At 37.0% G+C, this 21,390-nt stretch overlaps 1 protein-coding gene across 7 annotated transcripts in view; it reads left to right on the top strand.

Moving 5' to 3' along the window:
* LMO7 (LIM domain 7) overlaps positions 1-21,390 on the top strand; it is a 119,258-nt gene that overhangs the window by 71,414 nt on the left and 26,454 nt on the right. For all 7 annotated transcript variants that reach the window (XM_063101719.1, XM_063101715.1, XM_063101718.1 and 4 more), the window contains 5 exons: positions 540-569; positions 8,142-8,259; positions 10,304-10,446; positions 11,757-12,189; positions 13,889-14,188. In XM_063101719.1, coding sequence (XP_062957789.1) covers positions 540-569; positions 8,142-8,259; positions 10,304-10,446; positions 11,757-12,189; positions 13,889-14,188 — 1,024 coding nt within the window. The remainder of the gene's footprint in view (positions 1-539; positions 570-8,141; positions 8,260-10,303; positions 10,447-11,756; positions 12,190-13,888; positions 14,189-21,390) is intronic.

The raw sequence follows: 21,390 nt of genomic DNA, 5'->3' as shown, positions 1-21,390 counted from the left end.
ATTGCAAATTTTATTTTAACTTGAGTTTTATTTTCGACCTAGGTTTCTTGGACTATCAATTCATAACTTATTTTAATTTATAGTTTAAAGTTCAGTGAAAACTTTGTTAAAATGCATGAATGTGATTTAATGTCTGAATTTTACATGTATGTAAGGGTGGCCATTTTGATGATAATTTGTTATACAACATGCCTTTTGATGAATGTTCAGTTTTTTGAATTTAGGGATGGACAAATCTGACTAGGTTGAAAAAATTGGCAGGCCTAAATTTAACTAATCAGTGACAATGGAAAGCCTTTTCTTATGAATTTGTTGGTTCAGAATAAATTCAGAAACACTTAATTTTGCTTAATTTGAATTACTTGAGATATGAGACCGATGAGAACTTGAGACATGACTAAGAATGCAGCTGAAGAAGCAACCCTTTGAGATTTGTCCATCTCCAGTTAGACTCTTAAGTTAAAGACAGTGAACATTGAGAAATAAATACAACCAGAAAAAGTGACTTTTTTTTAATTTTTGGTTTTCTGGTTTCTTAGACTCTTTCAAAAGATTTATGGTGAGAATGGGTAAGTTTGACAGTTTACAGTAAAAACAAAACAACTGGTGACTATTATTTGTCCTTTGTGTAACTCATCATTGCACTTCTGTCCTGGCATGTCACTAAATGGGGATGCTGTGTGCTATGCATGTGGTTTAAAGTGGGACATTTTTATTAATATTGCAACTTATTGGTAATATTTCTGTCTGAGTACCTAGTGCATGAAGTGCTATTTGACAATAGTAGTTTTTGTTTTATTAGAAATTAAAAATTCAGCTTTATCCCATTTTTTAGTCTAATGAGTTAATTAAAAGTAACTAAAGCACTTGCCTAAGATTAGGTATAGTTATTTTTGGTATTTAATTGCTCCATAGACTAAAATTCTGACTTCTGGATGTTGAAGCCTAAATAACTACATTTTAGAAAAATCTGTGATGGAGAAAGAATATTAGCATTTACTTCAACGTTAGAGTGCATGCAGTTGGCATTTTCTGTATACTTGGCTTGTGGAGAGCTTTGTTAGTGGGGATGGTGAGTGGCATTAGCCTTACCTTAGTGGTATTTGGAAATATTTTGAAGATTCTTGATTAGGATAAAAAGCTATAACCTGGCTATGTTATAGAACAAAATTGCGTTTCAATATTGAAGAATTTAAATCTTGGTAGTTTTCAATATTATTGTTGGAAAGACTGTATTTATAACTAATTCTCAGTTTTTGTCTACTGTTTAATTCTACTCACTTGGTAGACATGACATTATAATGTAAAACTTTTTAGAAATTTGGAAGATTAAGAATAACTGGAATTTAAAAGGAGACCAATCATTCATTTATTTTTAGTTGCAAAAGTTACAGGTGACTGTAACTTAATATTTTCCACCAAATCTGTGACTTTGTGAATCTAACCGTTAATAGTTTTTGAGCAAGAAGGAGAGTTTAAAGATATCAAGTATTTTACTATGTCTAAACCTTAGTAGGCAACTATCTAAGAATCTCTAATTTCGATAGCTTTAGATAGTCCAGAAATCTTGGAAGCTACTAAAATTACTATTTAAAGCAATATAATCATTCTAGGTGTCAAAGGTGTAATTCAGCCATTGGCAACTAATTGTAAGTACTTCTCAGCTAATGATTTTAAAAATCAGGCTCTCAGCATGCTTTCAGTGTATCAGGTAAAGACAAATTATCCCCTATTCAGCTTATCAGAATTATGTTTAAGCATCCGCTATTCTCAGTTCATCATGGGAAGGCTGTTTTAACTTGATTAAAAATCTCTTTGAAACTTTAAGCATTTTGAGTAACTTTCAGTAGAATTTTCATTTGTAAATATGATTTTATAATGTAAGCAGATCTCAGGAATAGTCGTTTGTTCTTTAAGCAAATATGAGTACTCAGAGTACAAGTACTTGATGGGAATGTAAATATATACAACTATTTTCAATGACTGTATGTGTTCCTCCTTAGTGAGGGCTAAGTAATATGACTGAGTTAAGTAAAGAGGAGGAAAACCTGCATGCCAAAGCTCAAAAAGTTAATGTGTTTTCAGGCTATAGTTAGGAGCCGCAAATGCTTTCTGTAGATTATTACAAGGTAGTTGTTTGGATAGTACAGTATTTGTTTTAAAGGCTATTCCACATGCAGTTTAGTGCCAAGATAACTACACAAATAAAGCAAGATTGTCTGTAAATTGAGAGTGATGAATAGTGCATTACTTGTCAAATAATGACAAGTAACAAGGAAAGTAATATGAATGTGTCTTCTGAAAATCCAAGTGTGTTTTAGACTACTTGAAATCAAATCTATCATATAGGATTTTATTTTCTATATTCTGTCAGTTTCCAGTGTTTCTTTTATGTTGATCTGCTGTAATAAAAATAAAATATAAATTTAAATTGGATTAAATTTAGGTTTTTAATCTAGTTTGTATTTCATGTTTCATGCTGGATGATATTTCTCTGAACATAATGTACGATGTCAAGCTTAGCATACTTACCTTGAAAAACATTATTGCTCAACATCTTGTAATTAAAAATGACTGCCTATAACATGAATTTTGGTAAAGACCAGGTTTATAGAGAAATGTGCAATGTCTTTTGAAGTCTTAGGCCATTAATTTCTGGCTTGCTTTTTATTTGGCATTTAACACCTATTTGTTTAATTTTAGTAAGATGCTTTATATGTGCCTGTCATTTCTTGTGTGTGCTTTTGTGTTGCATGGATTTATGTCTGCATGGTTTCATAAAATTTGAAAATTTGGTTTTGTTGCCTTCTGGCAGAAGCTGTTAATGACAAATAAAAATGTGTCATAAGGGTATAGAGGAATAATCTTGTAATACGATTAAGCCATTGAATCTGCTGCCAGTGTCAACAGGAAATGAACACTGACTCCAGGTGAAGTTGTAATCAAAGATAACTAAGATACGTATGTTTCACTAATGGGTTTTGGCCAAAATATTTTGTAGAGTTATGAAGACAAATAAGACAGCCAAAATAAAGGGAAAATATAGTTGATGTGAGTTACTTCTGGGAGCTTCCTCCCTCCCCCAGAGGACATTTGGTAATGGCTGGAGACATTTTTTGATTGTCAAAACTCAGTATGTATATTTACTAGCATCTAGTGCTTTTATAACAAGGAATGCTGCTAAATGTCCTACAATAAACCAGACAGCCCCCCTATACAAATAATCTTCTAGTCCAAATAATGTCAATAGTGCTATTATTGAGAAATCCTGATTTATACATCTCTAAATGAAAAATCCTCATTACATTGCCTTATTCTTCTAGTTTATGATAATTCCAAAGCCTCTTACCTAGACTTTAGACATTGATTCCTCTTCAGTGAATTCCTATGATACCTAAGGAAATATATTTAGAAGTCATAAATAAGTATATTCATGTATTCCTATGAAAGTTGGGGACCCTTAACGTCTTAGTATCATGGAATTTCTATTTGCTTTGTAAGGCTATCAGTGATTTTATGTTTAGGAAAATTTGCCACATGTTGGTACTTTTTGATCCCTGGCTTCTTAGAGATTCATCTGTAAAGTTTCTGAAATACACCTTAATACTAGTCAGAAAGTGCCAGGAGTGTAGTAGGTGATCATCATATTCGGAGAAGAGAGTAAGACTTTTAGTGATCTTATTTTATGATTGACACTTTCTTACTTAAAGTTTCCCCTTCTTCTTGTTTTCCCCCTAAATGCTATTTTTTGAAAAAAATCTATTCAACTGAAAAGGCAAGATGTTAGACCTGTATTTTTTGGGAAAAATCCAAATGCAGTTCTGAATTGGAGCCTTTCCAAATAAAGAAATGCAAATGTAGCAGGTAAATGAATTGTCAGAGAGTTAGAGTATGATTTGCCAGTGAATTGTCCTTCATTCAACACAACATACTAGAGCTGTGTAGTCCTTCATAGTTTTCCCAAACAATTTTCCTGACACTATCTCTGGTACTTATCTCGGTGCTTTGAGGTAGACAGGTAGGCATTATGTGCATTGTAGGGACATGGGGAAAGAGAAACAGATATTGCAGCTTTCCCAAGGACGTAAAACTTGTGAGTGGTAGAACCAGACTTTGCCTTTTGAATGATCCACGAAGACCGCTTGGCGGTGTTGCTGGCAGACACTAAGCCCTCAGAAGTGTACTATTATGCTATTAATGCTGATAAGGAATGAAAGAATTCTACATGATCTGGCTGAGACACTCCTGTACTCCAAAAGTTCTAGATTTTATCAGTGTGGTCCGGGGTGACCTCTCTAATTTGAAGAGGCTTGGAGAGTTAGCTTTCGGGAGATCCTACACAATCATATTTACTTTAAAGAATTGGTGTATAGCACCAGATGATTTTAAAATGCGATCAGCACAGCCTTATCCAGTTCTCATAACAATTCCCACTGACTTAGCAGATGAGGAACTGAGGCTCAGAGAAGTGAACCAATGTGTGTTAGATTGAGGTAAAAACTGGTGCCGTGGCTGGGCCTGGGGCCCTCCCTTCTTGTCTGGTTCCCATGCCTGGCTCAGCCTGCTGTGGGGTGTGTTCAGGCTTTATGTGGGGAACTCCATCTGCCCTAGGGAACACATCAAGCTCACATTCCTGCCTTTACAGAGACGTGTCTGCTCCCGACTGTGTTTGGCTCCCTGTGTTCACAGTGAGGGCCTCCTGGGTGCCAGCCTCTGCTCGGTGCCAGGGCACACAGGAGGAGATGGCAACCTCTGCCCTGATGAGCAGGTTTTACAGAAAGACACTTGTTAATGCATTACAGTGCAGGAGGACAAGGCTAAAAGAGAGCACCCATGGGAGATTCTGGGCCGTTCCAGACAGCCCAACCTTCCTCCCACCAAAGGTTATTAAAATATTAATTAACGTTTCCATTTTTGTTCTGGAGTTTATGCAACTTCAGTTGCTGGGTGTCCAGATTTCCCTCATATCTTGGTCCTGAAAATTTTTTAGTGAATGTTTTATAATATTCACTCAAATAGCCTCATTCTTTGCAGTTATGTCTTCAGTGAATTTATATTTTCAAATTCACAGAAATTGGTTTTATATGTAGCCATACCTAGTTCGATATATATTATGTTAATAGATCATATGTATTTTCATATATTCTCACATATTTTACATATAATTTGTTCCTTAATATTTCTTAATAAATCCTATAAAATTTTCTTTATAAAACTTTAGAGAGCGGTAGTACTTTATCTCACAAAAAGAATTAGAAACATTTCAAGTTTAGTGTATTTTTCTTGATTATTACATTAAAACCTAATTCTTACCACAGATGTAAATGAATGTATCCTGCGTGCTTTGTGCTGTGCTAATATTTTCCTCCAAAGCAACATATGACTTGTGAGGAAGATAAGCTAAGCAGGCACACACACACACACACACACTATATATATATATATAGTACATATATATATGGCATGAGATTGATGTTAAGTACCATGAAAAAAGTATAGCTAAAGCACTAGAGGAGTTGAGAGAAGGAACAGACCACTTTTGATATAGAAGAACTGGGAAGTGGGAGAATATCCTTTAGATTATTCATTTAACACATTTATTGAGCACTTACCATGGGCTGTCCTTTATGCACAGATGATAATACCAGCAAACAAATCAGACAAAATTATTGCTCTGTAATCTTATAGAGCAAGGCAGGTGATATATAAGTAAACGTACATCTCAGATGGTACTAAATGCTCTGGAGAAGAAAAGTGAGGGATAGGGTGAGCCGGAGGAGGGGGGCGTTGGCTGTTTCTTGTTGGGTTGTCAAGGAAGGAAGCACTGAGGTAACATTTAAGCAGACAAGTGGAAGTGGGAGAGAAGGCATGGGGATGTTTGGGTGAAGAGCATTCCAGGCAGAGTGGAGAACAAGGGGAGAAGCAAGAGGTTTGCCCATGAGCAAGGAGGCTGCTGGCTGGAGCAGAATGAGTGGGAGAGCATGGCAGGGGAACTCAGAGAGGGAGGTCAGAACTCGCAGGTCTCAAAAGAGCTCTCCTTTAACTTGAGTGAGATGGGAAGCAATTTTGAAAGGCTCTCTGGCTGCTGTGTTGAGAATACATGTTGGGCAGGAAGGGGTCGAGCAGGAGGATGGCAGGAGATCTAATGGCTTCCATCAGGGTGGTAATGGTGGAGGTGGTGAGAAGTGGTTGTGTCCTAGACATACAAGGGTGCTTCAAAAAGTTTGTGGAAAAATAGAATTAAAAGATAACAAAAATCTCTCAATGAACTTTTTTGAAGGCTCTTCTTATTTAGAAGGCAGAGTAACAGCATTTACTGATGGGATCAGTTATGATATATGAGAAAGAGAGGAATCTGGGATGACTTTGATATTTGTGTCCTAACGTCTGGAAGGATGGAGTTGTCTTTTATTGAGATGAGGATGATGTGAGACGCGCCGGCTGTGGAGTGAGCAATCATGTTTTTAGTCTGTGATGAATTTAAGGCACCTGTTAAATTTGCAAGTGGGGGATGGATAGGAAGTTGTGTATACCCATCCAGAGTTTAGTCTAGCAGGAATCCTGAGGTCTGAGTGGCATTTAAAAAGTCGTGTATCCTGGTGAAGGGTTTTTAAATTGGAGGAAATAGTTGAAGAAAGGCCTTCACTGGATCTGGAGGTTGGCTGATAATTTAAGAAGCTATTTTGGAAGTCTGGGTAAGAGTCGACTGTGCTCTGATCTAGGGTGCTGGCAATAGAGATGGAAAGAAAGAGACACTGAATGAGAGGACTTGATAACTAATTGAAAGGGAAAAGGGAGAAACAAAGCTGAAAAATGGTTCTTAGGCTTCGAGTGTGGATGATTATAGAGCAGGTGACACCACTGAGGAAAAGCAGCTTCAGGAACAAGATTGAGTTTGGCTACATGAACGGTAACCATATGTTTAATGAATTACAGTTTACAACATCCTTTCTAGATATTATTTCAATTTGTCCTTTTACAGTTGAGGTGCCAAGTAAATATCCACGCAGAAATGTTTATTCAGCAAGAAACTGGAAATGAGTGAAAGGAGGGGCTGGTCCTGAACTGTAGGTTTGGGAGTTACTTGCATGGAAGTCGTAATCGAATTACTGAGCTAGCTGAGAGCAAGTGTGTTACAAAAGAAACGTGATAGCAACATTTTGGGGAAGGCAAAGTTAGGTGCCCAGGAAGGAGATGTAGAGTTACTTAAATAACTAAAAGTGTAGTCAGTTTCAGTGAAATAAAGTTGGGAGTGCAATATGAAAGGTCTGTAGGAAAGAGCATTTTGTGTACCCCTCCATCAGAAACTGCCTGCCTCGCTCTTTCTCATACCTACCTGCTCCTCAGTCTTCAGATCTGACCCCTCCCTTTCCAGAGCCCTTCCTCAGTCTCCCTTTCTCTGGTCCAATTTACCAGCCCCTTTCATGTGCGTGTGAACAGCAGACGTGTGCTGTGTCCAACACCCCACTCTGTTGGGGCTCTTCAAGAGCTAAACTTAAGTACATCCTTGTGGAGGTGTTGCAGACTGAATGCATGAGAGCTGCCTTAAAGAAAGGGAGGGAGGGCTATTGAGGTGGTTATAACAGCTACCAGACACCACCCCTGGTTCTTTGAGAGCAAGCCCGGTGCAGCAGTGGGGCAGATCTTACAGAATCTTTTCAAGGAAACAGCACATTTATTTATGGTATTGAACTTGAGGAGAAAATATCAGGTAATCATTAAATTATTTAATAAGTGTCTGGAAAATGCAGCCAAACCTCAAAAAATTATCTTTGGGAGAGATCGAAAAATAAGGACAGATGATTCTACTGGCTAATAATTATTATTTTTTTCTAAAGAATTCTTTTGTACATTGATTCCTTCAAATATAAACATTGGAATATTGCTTTTAGACTCATGCAGGGTTAATTTGGCCATTTTGTGAAAAAATTCTCATTTGAGTTGAGTGCTAGGCTCTTGTTTCTGCATTTTGGAAAAATACTATTTATCTCTGTAGTGTTATTTCTGTGATACTATCACTAAAGCGTCTAGGTAGTACAGCAGAAATTTAGATGGAATTTCCAAATATAAGTCCAACCTTCCAGTTTTAACCCTAAGTCCAGTCATGTGAACCTTGATAATCATGGGTATTTTTGTTGTAGGAGTAAGTCCATGAGTGATGTCCACGCAGAGGATGTTCAAAACTTGCGTCAGCTGCGTTATGAGGAGATGCAGAAAATAAAGTCACAGTTAAAAGAACAAGATCAGAAATGGCAGGATGTGAGTATTCTTTAGATTGGGATAGGGGAAAGTATTTGTTTCACTTTTCCTTGCTTCATGTAAAAGAAAGTCAGTATACTTAAGGCAGTGTTCCTTGCTATAACAATTCAGTTTTGTAGAAAATGTGACCAACTTTCTTTACAAAGATTTTTAAACCTTTTGGCCTATTACTGTTGCATATTTTAATGGCCATTGTGAAGAATATAATAGTATGTTTATCTTCTTAAAGAGTTCTTAAAAATATGAGGTTGCTTCCTTGCAGTAGTTAACTTGTTGAATTGTTTTGGTGGTTGAATTTGGGGTATGAATGTTAATTATGCTTATGATAGGAAAAGTCCTAGCTCCAGGTTTAGGGAGAAAATAGAGGCAGGCATCTAGCATAGATCTTAGCATAAGCAGGGAGGGATGAAAGCATTCTTAGAGTTAATTGAGATTTGGGGAGAAATAAAAAATATAGCTTAGAATGATATTTTGGCTGAAGAAGTCACTATCTAATATGAATCAAAATTAGATGTTTTCACAGAATTAGAATATTTCCAGATATCTATGTGAATATAGTTTTGATCTTTAGTTTTAATCCTGCAGAAAGCTCGACCTTTCTTTGAACAGAGTAATTTTTATAAACTGAAAGCATGTCAAGAAATACATTAGGTAAACTGTCACACAGAGCAAACCCAAGGATATTTGAGGGCAACTTTATAAGAATTGAGTGGTAGCATGAACAAAAGGGCGAGAGATAGTAAATCTTATTTTCAAAGCAGTTTAAGTCTGTGCTTAGAGAAGAAGGAACCCCCTCCTTGACAACATTTCCAAATTCCAGTGCCTTTTTAAATTGAGAACTCAGTATAATTGTCAAGAAACAGTAATATAATGTCACTTTGCCAAAGTACGTGGTGAATTGTTTTGGTATGAAAGCAAGTATTGAGGGGTTATTCATTAGCTTAAGTCAGATGAAAATTTATGCTTGTTATCCTGTAGCACTAAACGTGCACTGCTTTTGTTCTTTCTCGAAAATGCTCGTGGTGGTTTTAGGCTGTTTTTAAAGAAGTAGTGGCTCTGTCTGTAAAACAGGGTGTAAACCAAACTTACTTTGCATGCCCTGGGGGTGAGGTTTGGTCTTAGAACTTGGATGTGCTTCTATTTGGACTGAAATGCCACTAGTAGTTCCTAATATGACATTTCTCTGTTTTGGAGACATAGAAACACCTGTACCTTCCAAACCATCTTAACTCCCTGGTGTCAGAACCAGCCTAAGTTTCTAGGGGTAATTGAAAAGCTGAATTAGGTTGATTGTCCTGGGGTCCGCCAGCTATATTAGGTTTATATTCCCAGGGATATGGGAAACAGGTGTTGGCTTGCTCTTTCCAGATCTTTCCTTATTGCCCTGACTTACATGGACTTTACCCTCTTTGAAATCACAAATTTGAGTTTCACCTTTCCAGTAAAGCCTTTCCAAACTCTCCCCTTCCTAAGGTGGAAGTGAATTTTTATTTATATGTCTGTCTCTCCCTTCTAGAGTTCCTAGAGGGAAGGCACACCTCATTCATCTGTGTGTTTCAGCTTCCTGCACCAGGCCTGCCTCAAAATAGGGACTGAGGTCATATTTGTTAAATGAAAGACGGACTGTACATCTATGCTTAACTATTACAATCACATTTCTGTTTCAGTCTTACTAGTAAAACATGTCGTTTCATGTAACAGCCAGGTTTCTGGAGTGAGATGAAAATGAATTTGAAACAGTTCCTGACCTATCTAACTGGCACCTAATTACAAGTATTTAGCATTCATTGTGAAATGGGCAAGGAAGCAGACACTTTCTGGGAAAACAAAAATGGGGTCTAATCAGGTCAGGTTTTTCAGAAAGACACATGAGAGGAAGGCTTGGTACAGAAACACTGGCTATAAAAAGCAAAATTAGGGCACCTTGGCATCCAGTTGGAGTGAATAGTTTCAGTGATGTAATAGGATACTCTGGCATGCTCTCGCTGATAGAAAGGGTGTGTAGAAATTCAGGTATGCTCATGCTGATCTGATTTTCTGTCAGGACCTTGCAAAATGGAAAGATCGTCGGAAAAGTTACACTTCAGATCTGCAGAAGAAAAAAGAAGAGAGGGAAGAAATTGAAAAGCAGGCGCTTGAGACGTCTGAGAGAAGCTCTAAGACGTTTAAGGAAATGCTGCGGAACAGGTAATATGGTCGAATGCATATCATGGTTGGAGAGACCAGGGTTAGAAATAGATATTTTGTATAAAGGTAGTATGGTATAAGTGTTCAGCAACATTAAACTTTAATCAAATATGCAATGAAACGTTCAGGATTTTGCTCTGCAGTGAAAAAACAAAGTATTGCTGAAATAATGACTTAGATTAACAGAGGAAACAAGTGCTTAAAGTAGGTGTGCCTCGTCTCTTTGCTTTACATTGTGCATTCACGAGCAGAACTGGATGGCGTTGGCTATATCTGGTGTAGAAAATACAGTACTTTTTATCCCTTTAAAGTGAATTTAGGATTGGAATGGTCAAATAAAATCAGGTCTCACTTTAAATTAAAATTGGGAGTATAAAATATGACGGAGTTGTTTTTCATGTTTTAGTGAGCAATTCAAGTTATGCTATAAAGGAAGTCTGTATAACGTAAATGAGTGGGTTTATATATTTATAAACTTTTCTGTAAAGCAGTTATTGTGTGAAAACTTAGGATATTTACAAGTCAGGGAGAATGCAAATATGCTTTTAAGAATAATGTCAAAAAGGAAATATGCTGTCAGGTGAAATTAAACAAAGTTCCTTTGTGCCCTAAAAGCAATGATAAACTCACTTTCATTCCCTTAAATACAACATGTTATCTTGAGAGGAGGTACTCCTTACTAAACATTAGAGATGAGGATGTTTCATCAACTTCTCTATAAATATGAATGGTGACTTCTAATCTGTAATAATATTCCATGCAAGTTCTGTCAGGCTGCATAAAATTGTATACTAACTTGATCTTCACAAAAGACTGAGTCTTTTGTAGTCTTTTATTTTTACTAAATTGCTATAAATTTTATACAGGAAAAAAAAGCTCAGATGCTGCCAAGGAATTTACATCTTTGGATTTACATAAAATTGGCTGTCAGCCAATTATATTTATAGTGTTTTAATTTTAATTTTAATTTTGGAAGAGTTATAAACTTGTGGATAAAATTTTGGGACTAATCCTTATTAAAATTTCCTTATTGTGTTATTAAATTTTTTTTTACAATTAAAAAAAATAATATCCCTGTGAAATAGTTGAGATCCTCTTTAATAGCAAGAAGTCAAATTTTATCTTTCTTAGTTGTGACATTAAAAATAATTCCATATATTTATCCTCATACTCTGCTAGTGTTGTATTGATAACTGTGTGAAGTCAGTAGTCTTTTTATTCCCAGCCCATGTTATATATAAATTACTTTCTCTCCATCTCCGTGTAACCGATGCATAACTTTGTGGTGATGGGTTTTTCTTTCTGCTAAGGGAATCCCAAAATCAAAAGTCTACAAGTACATCAAGGAGGAGAATATATTCTTTTGATGATGAATTGATTGAAGAGAAGCTACCCCCTACAATGAGTATGTCAGAAGCAAGTTACCAAAGTGAGAGAATGGAAGAGAAGGGAACAACTTATCCTGCAGAAATTCTGAAAGAAGATTCTACAACTTTTATAGAAAGGGAAGACGCTATAACAGCTGAAATTCAGCTTCCTTCCAGAAGCCCCGCAGAAGAACAATACCCAGCCTCTTTGTCTTCTCAGCATTCATTGAGGACACAAATGGAGTCAACTCGTGTTTCAGCTTCTCTCCCCAGAAGTTACCAGAGAACTGACACAGCCAGGTTAACATCTGTGGTCACACCGAGACCTTTTGGCTCTCAGTCAAGGAGAATCTCATCACTCCCCAGATCCTACACGGTAAAAATGTTCCCACTTTAATTAATCTGTTCTGAAGAGCAAACTGTTGGTGAACTAGTGCAGTGGTTGGAGTTATGTATACTTGGTGTGTAAAATGGACATAACATATATAAAATGATTTTATGTTGCGCCAATTTAGATTCAACTAAAATTTAATGATTAAAATATAGCAGTCAGTGATGCAAAATTGATTAAAAACTTTAAATTCTGTGAAAGTAGGGCTGATATATTTTAAAGAACGAATGACATATATTCCAAGGCAGAGTGTTAGTGTCGTATTTTTTCACATATAGCATTTGTTAAGTATTAGGTTGAACAATGTGAGGTTGTCAATAGTCAGTTCTTCTTGACCTATAAAAACAGACATTTCATATGATTTACCTTGAATATTTTCAGGAGCTTATGTACAAATTTCTGCTTTTTCCTGACTTCCCACATCATTAGAATTTGATATGTTTGAGTGTATTTATTAAGATCTATCATATTGTTCAAATATATATACTTCTATTTATGCTGAGATTTTAAAGGATATTGAATATGGAAACATTTTTCCTAAGAATGAGTGGTGGTACCACATACCTAACAATGGGTGTGTTAATCTGCATTATGTGAAAGAAAGCAATGCAGTCTTAAGATTAATGTTCAAAAAAATACTTTTAGCTCTGCTTATTTACAATCATAAAATCTACAAAGAGAAAAATATGATTTAAAAAAACCTGAATGTTGGGGTTAGAGAAGCCTACCTGAACTAGTCAGGAAACCCCTGACTTTTACAGTAAAGAAAATATAGACATATTTGACAACATAAAAATTATATGGCAGACCCTATTAATATAATCAAAAGACAATTTATAGCCTCAGAAAAATATTAGCAAAACGTATTATAGATAAAAGGTTAATATCTCTAAGATATAAAACATCTGTACGAATTGGTAAGGAAAAGATAAACAGTAGAAAAATGGATATAGAAAAGGAGTGGCCAATTCAAGGGAGAAGGAATTTCAATGGCTGATAACATAATGCGCATGGAAGCACATTCAGCTTCTTTGGGGCAGGAATGAGGTATACAACTTTTTTACCCATCAGACTGACAAAGATTTAAAACACTGAAAATGTCTAGTGTTGGCAAGGATGCAGAGAAATGGGCATTCTTATACATTGCTTAGTGCGTTGCCTTCTTTTTAAAAAAGATATTATATATATGTATATATATATATATATATATACATATATATAAACTTTGCTTCAGCAAATCTGTTTTTGGAGATCTGTGCTATAAAAATAAAAGTTCCAATTATAAAGGTATATTGGTATTTGCTACAATATTTCTAGAAATAACAAAACTTTCAACACTTCAGATGTACATGAAATGAATAAATTGTTGCTATCTATACTTTGGAATATTCAGTAATTTAAAGGACTACTTTAGAGTTCTGATTATTGACTTGGAGTGAGGTAAACATGCAAGGCAGGTTTCAGAAGCCTGTATATAATATGAATGCTTTTGTTGAAGTGACAGTTCCTCTCACTACATGTGTGATATCTATTGGTGCAAAAGAATGTACTCCAAGCTTTTAGCAATAGTTACTTTGCTGTGGCAGGTGTATGTTACTTTTGTAGTTTTAAAATATGAATAAATATGTTTCTTAAACAGAAAATAAGTGAACAGAATATCAAGTTTAAAATATTTTCTCTTTAGATGGATGATTCTTGGAAGTACAATGGAGATGTCGAAGGTGTTAAGAGAACTCAGAACAGTTCATTCAGCACCCTTGCCCCCAAACCTGACGCCAGCCAGCTTGCTTCGAGTTCCTCCAGTGGGAGAGAGGCCTCAGAAGGTGTGGTGAGGTTGCCCTCTCCTACACTCCTCTTGTCATCTCTTTCCCAGGACAAGGCTGCCACTTCTACAGCCACACTGTCTTTGACATCTGGCCCTAATTTAATGTCTGAGTCTGGAGAAGGGAGAAACACACCCCAAAGAGAGGTCTCAAGATCACAGGTGAGTTTGGGAAGGTTCTGTATCATCCGCTGCTGAGATACATAAGTCTTTAAATCTGGAAAACGTGTTTCTAACCTCTAGGCATCAGAGTCCGGGCTGATAATGGGCAAAATGATATTATGTTTATTTTTAACAGATTTTAGAGGAGATAGTTCTCTTCCAACTCTGAGGTTTTTAGATCCAGATAACCCTTGTGATCTGTGTGTATAACGACTTTAAGGCCCTGTCTTGTTGGGGGTCGACAGGTGTTTCTTCTCTACTCCACATTTCAGTGGATCTTGCCTCATTCTGCTAGTGCTCAGTAGTCCTAGGTTTCAGGGGCAGGAGTCACGTGGAAGGTTTTAGGTGCAGATCTAGTATATATTGGGTAATAAAAGCCCTTTCCCAGGAAAATTAACTGGCCACAAGAAGAAATTGATGCACATGATAGGTGCTGGCTTCTAGTGACATGACGTTCCTTCTGGTGACTTTTAATACTAATTTAAACTTTAGAATGTCTAGAATTTTGGATGGCTCCTTGTCTCTTAATGGTAATATCAAGGCTTAGTTTTAATATGCTAATTGTATTTCTTAACATTTAGATTCCAAACAAAATATACCATCAGATGATAAATGGCTGGGGGCATTTGTAGTTTTCCTACTTAAAATCTTAATAGATGACTTTGAAGAGAATTATTAGGCAATAAATGTTTTTTTAGCCTACATGCAAAACATGCTAAAAGTCTTTGTCTATTGAACAGAAAGCTGCTCTCTTTTAGAAAAATCCTCGTTAATCAATTTGATAGTTGTATGAACTCCTTAGCATGGAGGAGCTTTTGTGGTTCATTGGCTTGGTCTAGTATTCTCTTTTGCCTAATTCGAGTGTATTTGTTTCCCAAGGCAAAAAATGAAGTATATAACTTGGCCTAAGTTATGAGATAAATGAAATAACTAGGGGAAATAAATTGATATAGTGTATTTAGTATTGTTGGATTCTTATTTGTTTAGGAAAGCTTTAAAAGTTAAGCCTTTTCTGATTTTAAGGTACTATGTGCTTGAGAAAATTTGGAAATGCAGGAAAGTATAAATAATAAAAGTTACTGGTAATTCCTTCATTTAGAGATAATCATTGTTAACATTTAGATATTTCTTTCGGTTTTCTCCATTCTTATTAACAAACATATACCTAAAAAAAATATCTTCAGCCTGTTAAAATCATTAGTTGTAAATTTTGTTATATTTTTAGAGAACTGGAAATTATATATAATTAGCATCCTAAGTTTCAATGGATGAGAACTATTTTATGCTTGAGGAACATAAGGTACCAGTGGATGAATAATAACAGAAGCAAGGTGTCTTTTGTTTTACAGACTTGTGTGTTTGCCTTCACCTTTTCAAATAGCAAATTCAACAAAACTGCCTGATTAATGTGTTGCATACTAGGCGTTGGTACCTCCCTCAGGGTGGCAGCATCTGTGGATTAAGAAAAGGAGGTTATATGTGGGTGTGGGTGTGTCCCAGGTTATTGCCTAAATTAACATCAGATCAGAGGAGCCTAAATTAACATGGCACTGTTTCAAGTTTCATCATTAATGGATTTATGCTACTTTGTCACCAACTTTGAAATGGTATTCTGCCAAGAAAAATTAGGCTTTATTTAACAATTGGAGCCACTGGAATTCTTGGAGATATGTATATTTTTCATAGAATGACTTACCTATCTCTGAAATGCTTGATGTGTCCATTTCTGTGCTATGGAAAAGTAGCTGATGTAGCAACACCTCGCCCTGGGCTCTGAGAAGGGTCTTATTGACTTGAGAGAAAGGATGTGAACACGTACGACAGCTGACGGGCAATGTGGGAAGGGCATCGTGCAACACTGCTCCAGTGTCGTCTTCAAACTCTGTAGCTAGGTGTCCAGAAAGCAGCAAAATCAAAAATAGCATGTGGCTGAACATCTAGATGTCTTGGTAGCTTCGTGAAAGAGTGTTCTTCAGGGCTTCCTTCTCTTTCGTTCCTTGCATTTTTGCAGGCAATATCCTTTCAGTTCTTTCTCTAGACTCTCACTTGATGTTATCCTTTTCAGGCTGGCTTCCACTACCTTATTTGGGCCCTTTTCCTATCAATGCAAATGTTTGTGGCTGGCATCAGATTTACTTGTCAGACCACGGTGTGGTCTGTTGAATGAAGTTCGCAGCACTCAGGGGAACACTGACATCCCTTATGACTGGTCCCAAACTCCCTTTGTAGTGCTCGAATAGTTCGTGTTTATTGAGTGCTTACCATGTGCCAACCACGCTTCTCAGGGCATTATCTAAGTCAACCCTCACAGCAAACTTGTGATGTGATCAGCAATCCTAATGATGCACTGTCATTATTATTCCTATTTTATAGTCATGAAAACTGAGGCATTCAATGGTCATGTTACTTGTCCAAGGCCATCCAGGGTCCTGAGTGGTAGAATCAGGATTTGAACCTAGGCAGTCTGACTCAAGATTGCTTAAGTCATGCAGGGAGAGAGAACTGATTCAGCCACACAAGACTGCTTGCTTTTTTCTGAGACGTGTCATACACCGTCTTGACCACATATATATTCTTATTGTTCCCCCCACTGAAAATTTTCATTTCACACATCTCTGCTTTTTGAAGTCCTGCAGTTCCTTCAAAGCACAGGAGAACCACTTCCTTCATGAATCAAGATATCACCTCCTTTATCAGTTGGGATTGAACTTTTCACCCTTGAAAGCTTCACTTACTGAGTTCTTCTTTGTTGCATTTATTCATGTGTTCCTCCTTCACTGATAGCCTTTGTACCTTCCGCAGCCTTCATACATGGTTGGCACTTAAGTGCTGATAACTTCAAGTGCATTTAAGGCCTTGATTTCTAGGCTAAAGTGTGAACTGGATCCAGCAGGTATTTTAGAGTTTTTATTGGTTCTTTAGTGTGGGAATTTTAAGATTACGGGATGTTTCAGGAGTATATTAATCACCTCCCTTATCACCACTGTGATGTTACATAGAATTATTTTAAGGAAGCAAAATCTGGAGGAAGAGACTGCTTAGGAGTCTATCACAGAATTGTGGTAATAGATGGTGTGTGCCATAAAGAAAGAAAAGTGTAGCAAAGGAAAGAACTTAATATGGTCCCATTTAAAATCCTCCCACAGGAATTTCCCTTCCATTGCCATTGCTGTGTGCAGGGTTTTGTTCCTATCTCGTCCCTTTGCCCCTGTCCTTCTCTTGTGGTTTTTGCTTTTTTTCCTGCTTTCCTTTGTCAGTCTGGGCTGCCAGGGGCAATTCTGGGGTGACCCAAGAAAAGGGGTGGGAATGTGACTCCCAGAGTCCTTCATCTTCCTCCTCCTGCCTTGCAGACATGGCTTTCGTTTTTTCTAAAATTGGTTTTGTCTACAGGTTTCTATTTTCTTTTCTGTCCTTTCAGAGCCCTCAGCTTTTTAAAAAAATTTATTGAAACATAATTGATTAGACATGTTTGTGGGTTACAGAGTTGAATATCAATACGTGCGTATAATTCATGATGATCAAATCAGGACAGATCCCTCTGCTTTCAAACCTTATACAAATCCATCTTACAGAACCTCTGCCCCAGATTTTTAAAAGCAGTACTCCAAAGTAGGATGATATGTATAGAAGGAAGGAAACTTTTTACACATCCATTTCCTGATCCCAGACCCATGATAAATGTCTCTTCTGTAAGTACCCAGGGCTTACCTTATCATAGCCTCACAGCTTGTCACCTTCACTAGACTCTACTCTCCATGAGGGTAGGAGGCAAGCCTGTCTTTTTCACTATTAGCACAGTACCTGAATCTGAATATTTATTGAATGGTGATTGAAGTCTCTCAGCTTTTAGAGCTGAGTATGTGAGAGTTAAATAGAGTTTTCTTTAGTTGATGTGGAAACTGCCTAGCCAGCATGTATGGCATGTTTAACATTGTTTTCATGGGAAAAAGAAGGTAATTACCTGGCATTAAATATGGGCCTTGGCACCTTTAAAATATTTCACTTAATCTTCTCAATAACCTTGCAAAGTAGGTGGTATTATCCCCATTTTTACCAATGAAGTACTTGAGAATTGAAAGTTATATAACTTGCTATAGGCTGGTGAAACACTTAGGCCACAACAGTCATTTCTCTGGTCCTAAATATTTTTGAAGTATGACATGCTCAAATTTGAGGACTGCCTTATGTATAGTTAAGACACCAAATATTGACTTATTTTAACTTGGCTGTGTCTCTGGGACTTTAGAGACAATAGGGACTTTAAAAATCTTCTGATTCATAAAGATAAAATCATTCTTGAAATCATTTTGAGGAAAAATGTTATATATTTATTGTAACTTACCAGAACGGAATCTATTTCCGAAAGGTAGAGTTTGAAGTCTACCAAGTAGGCAGTAAGGAGCTACCAGCAATTTTAAAATGGGGCGTGATATAATAATCAGCACGTTCTGTGACTAAAGTTCTTTTTTTTTTTTTTGATAGTTTTTTACTGAAAGATGATTGATTATGTATATGTGTGGGGTACAGAATTGAATATCAACACGTGTACAATATGTGGTGATCAAATCAGGATAATTAGTATATTCATGTTTACAAAATGTCATCGATCTTTGTGACCCTTAACTAATTTCTTGATAACTCCCTCCCCCTCCCCCTTTCCCACCTCTTATTATTTTTTAAAAAATTTATTTAATTTATTTTATTTTTAAAATTTTTTTTATTTATTTTTATTTTTTAAATTTTATTTTGTCGATATACATTGTGGCTGATTATTGCTCCCCATCACCAAAACCTCCCTTCCTTCCCCCCCCCCCCAACAATGTCCTTTCTGTTTGCTTGTCATATCAACTTCAAGTAATTGTGGTTATTATATCTTCTTCCCCCCTCCCCCGGTTTTGTGTGTGTGTGTGTGTGTGTGAATTTATATATTAATTTTTATCTCCCACCAGTAAGTGAGAACATGAGGTATTTCTCTTTCTGTGCCTGACTTGTTTCACTTAATATAATTCTCTCGAGGTCCATCCATGTTGTTGCAAATGGCAGTATTTCATTCGTTTTTATAGCTGAGTAGTATTCCATTGTGTAGATGTACCACATTTTCCGTATCCACTCATCTGATGATGGACATTTCGGCTGGTTCCAACTCTTGGCTATTGTAAAGAGTGCTGCGATGAACATTGGGGAACAGGTATACCTTTGACTTGGTGATTTCCATTCCTCTGGGTATATTCCCAACAGTGGGATAGCCTTTCCCACCTCTTATAATCACAGTTCTGTTCTTTTTTTTTCTTTTAAAGTTCAATGTATTATTATGATTGTCTCTTTCTTCTTTCTTTCCTTTTTTCTTTTCTTTATTTTAGCTCCCACTTATGAATTAGGATATGTGGTATTTCTCTTTCTGTGCCTGGCTTATTTCACTTAATGTAATTTTCTGTAAGTTCTGGCAACTGTGTGAACGATGGACAGAAACAAGGGCTCGAGGCAGGAGGGCCAATTAGGAGGTGATCACAGGAGTTTAGGGGAGATCATGATTTGAAACAAGATGGTAACCTGAGGGAGGATGGAAAGGATGGGGTGATTCAAGATGGATTTATGGATTGTTGACTTGATAGCGCTTTGTTAAACAACATGTGTGTGTGGTGGACAGTAGGCGTGGGGAGCAATTAGGGCAAGGAAGGAGAAAGAGGCCTAGAAAGAACCTTGGGCAACTGGTTAGATGGTGACGCAATTAACTGAGATGTGAAAAACAAGAGGTGGAAGAGCAGGTTTGGGGAGGAAGATAATGAATTTAATTTTGGAAATGATGGACTTAGACAGTCATCAAAGACATGGCAGTGAATGAGGTTACTCAGGAAAGCATGTAGTCCAAAAGGTGAGAGGGAATGACAAAATGAAAATAGAAGAGAAAGAGGGGAACACACTAACATAACTGAGAAGTTGCCAGAGAGATGGGGGGAAAAGGCAAGAGGAAGTGAAGTAATGGAGGACTTAGAAGACGGTTTCCTGAGAGCAAGAATAGTTCGCAGTGCCTCGTAGCATGAAGACAAGATGGGTTTGGTAGGTAGAGGATAAGCTTGCAATGGGTTGAATTAAGTGGGAGGCACCTGCGCCGGTAGAATGGAGAGTGGCATTTAAGATGGAGAGCAGAGAAAGATTTAGATGCCTCTTTGGGGAAGGAGAGTAGCTCTGGTGTCAGCAGCACCATGATGTGAGGGCTACTCACTTCGTGTTCTCCCACTAAGACCCTGAAAGAAGGCGCTAGAGAACCACGTGTGCGCAAATTCAAAGGTGACACATTTCCTCTGTTACTCATGACTTTACAGTCGACATCTACTCTCAGCGTTAATTTTATCAAGTAAGTTGGCTTCCCTTATGTCAGCATTTTTGTCTGATTGAAAGTTTGAGGGGAATAGCTTTTTGACTTGTTAGTACATAAGATTGACCTCGTTTTTCATCAGTTCCCATCTGTGGTAACATGAACATCTTAATCAGAACTAAGAAATATAAGTCTTACCATTGTGACTCCAGATCATCCATCCTCGTTTTTGTTTAAAAATTTCGTCTTGTACATCTGCTTCATCAGTCTTACAGTTGGTGGGGCAACCTGAACTTTCATTGTTATACTTCTGCTCAAGTGCACCAAATTGAGGGGAACTGTTTTGATTTTAAATGCTGAGATGTCAATAGATAACTATATTTAATCTTTTCTGGCATGGACAGCTGAAACCACTTGGATAATTCATTATCAGTCATCAAGAATCTAGGTTTCTCTCCCAATAATTCATATTCCTGTTCCATCTAGCTCAAAAGGTAATTCTCCCATTATCATCTTCTGAAGCTGAAATCCTTTGTAGAATATTCACTTGGTATATATCTTACAGAGGAAGATAAGGAAGTAGAAATCCTATCCGAAATCATTGTTGAATAGTTTATGTTTGAATGTAATTATAGATATGTTCATCTGCCAGGAGCCTCAGGGATCATCTAATACAAGAACCCAGGATTCCACAGAGATCCCTCAAGGGGGAGGCTACACAGTTGGGCTCTGGAACCCTTACCTTGAAACTACAACCACCCATTTTAATCCTTTCTGTATATTGATTTGGGGGAGAGGTGGTCTACATCAGATTTTCATTTGAAAGTAGGCTATTTAAAACCAAACTGGAAAATCAGCGTCTTCATGAGAGGGAAAGCTCTACCAG

This window comes from Cynocephalus volans, chromosome 7, assembly GCF_027409185.1.
Source record: "Cynocephalus volans isolate mCynVol1 chromosome 7, mCynVol1.pri, whole genome shotgun sequence".
Taxonomy (NCBI): Eukaryota; Metazoa; Chordata; class Mammalia; order Dermoptera; family Cynocephalidae; genus Cynocephalus; species Cynocephalus volans.
This window is presented reverse-complemented; position numbering and strand designations above follow the sequence as displayed.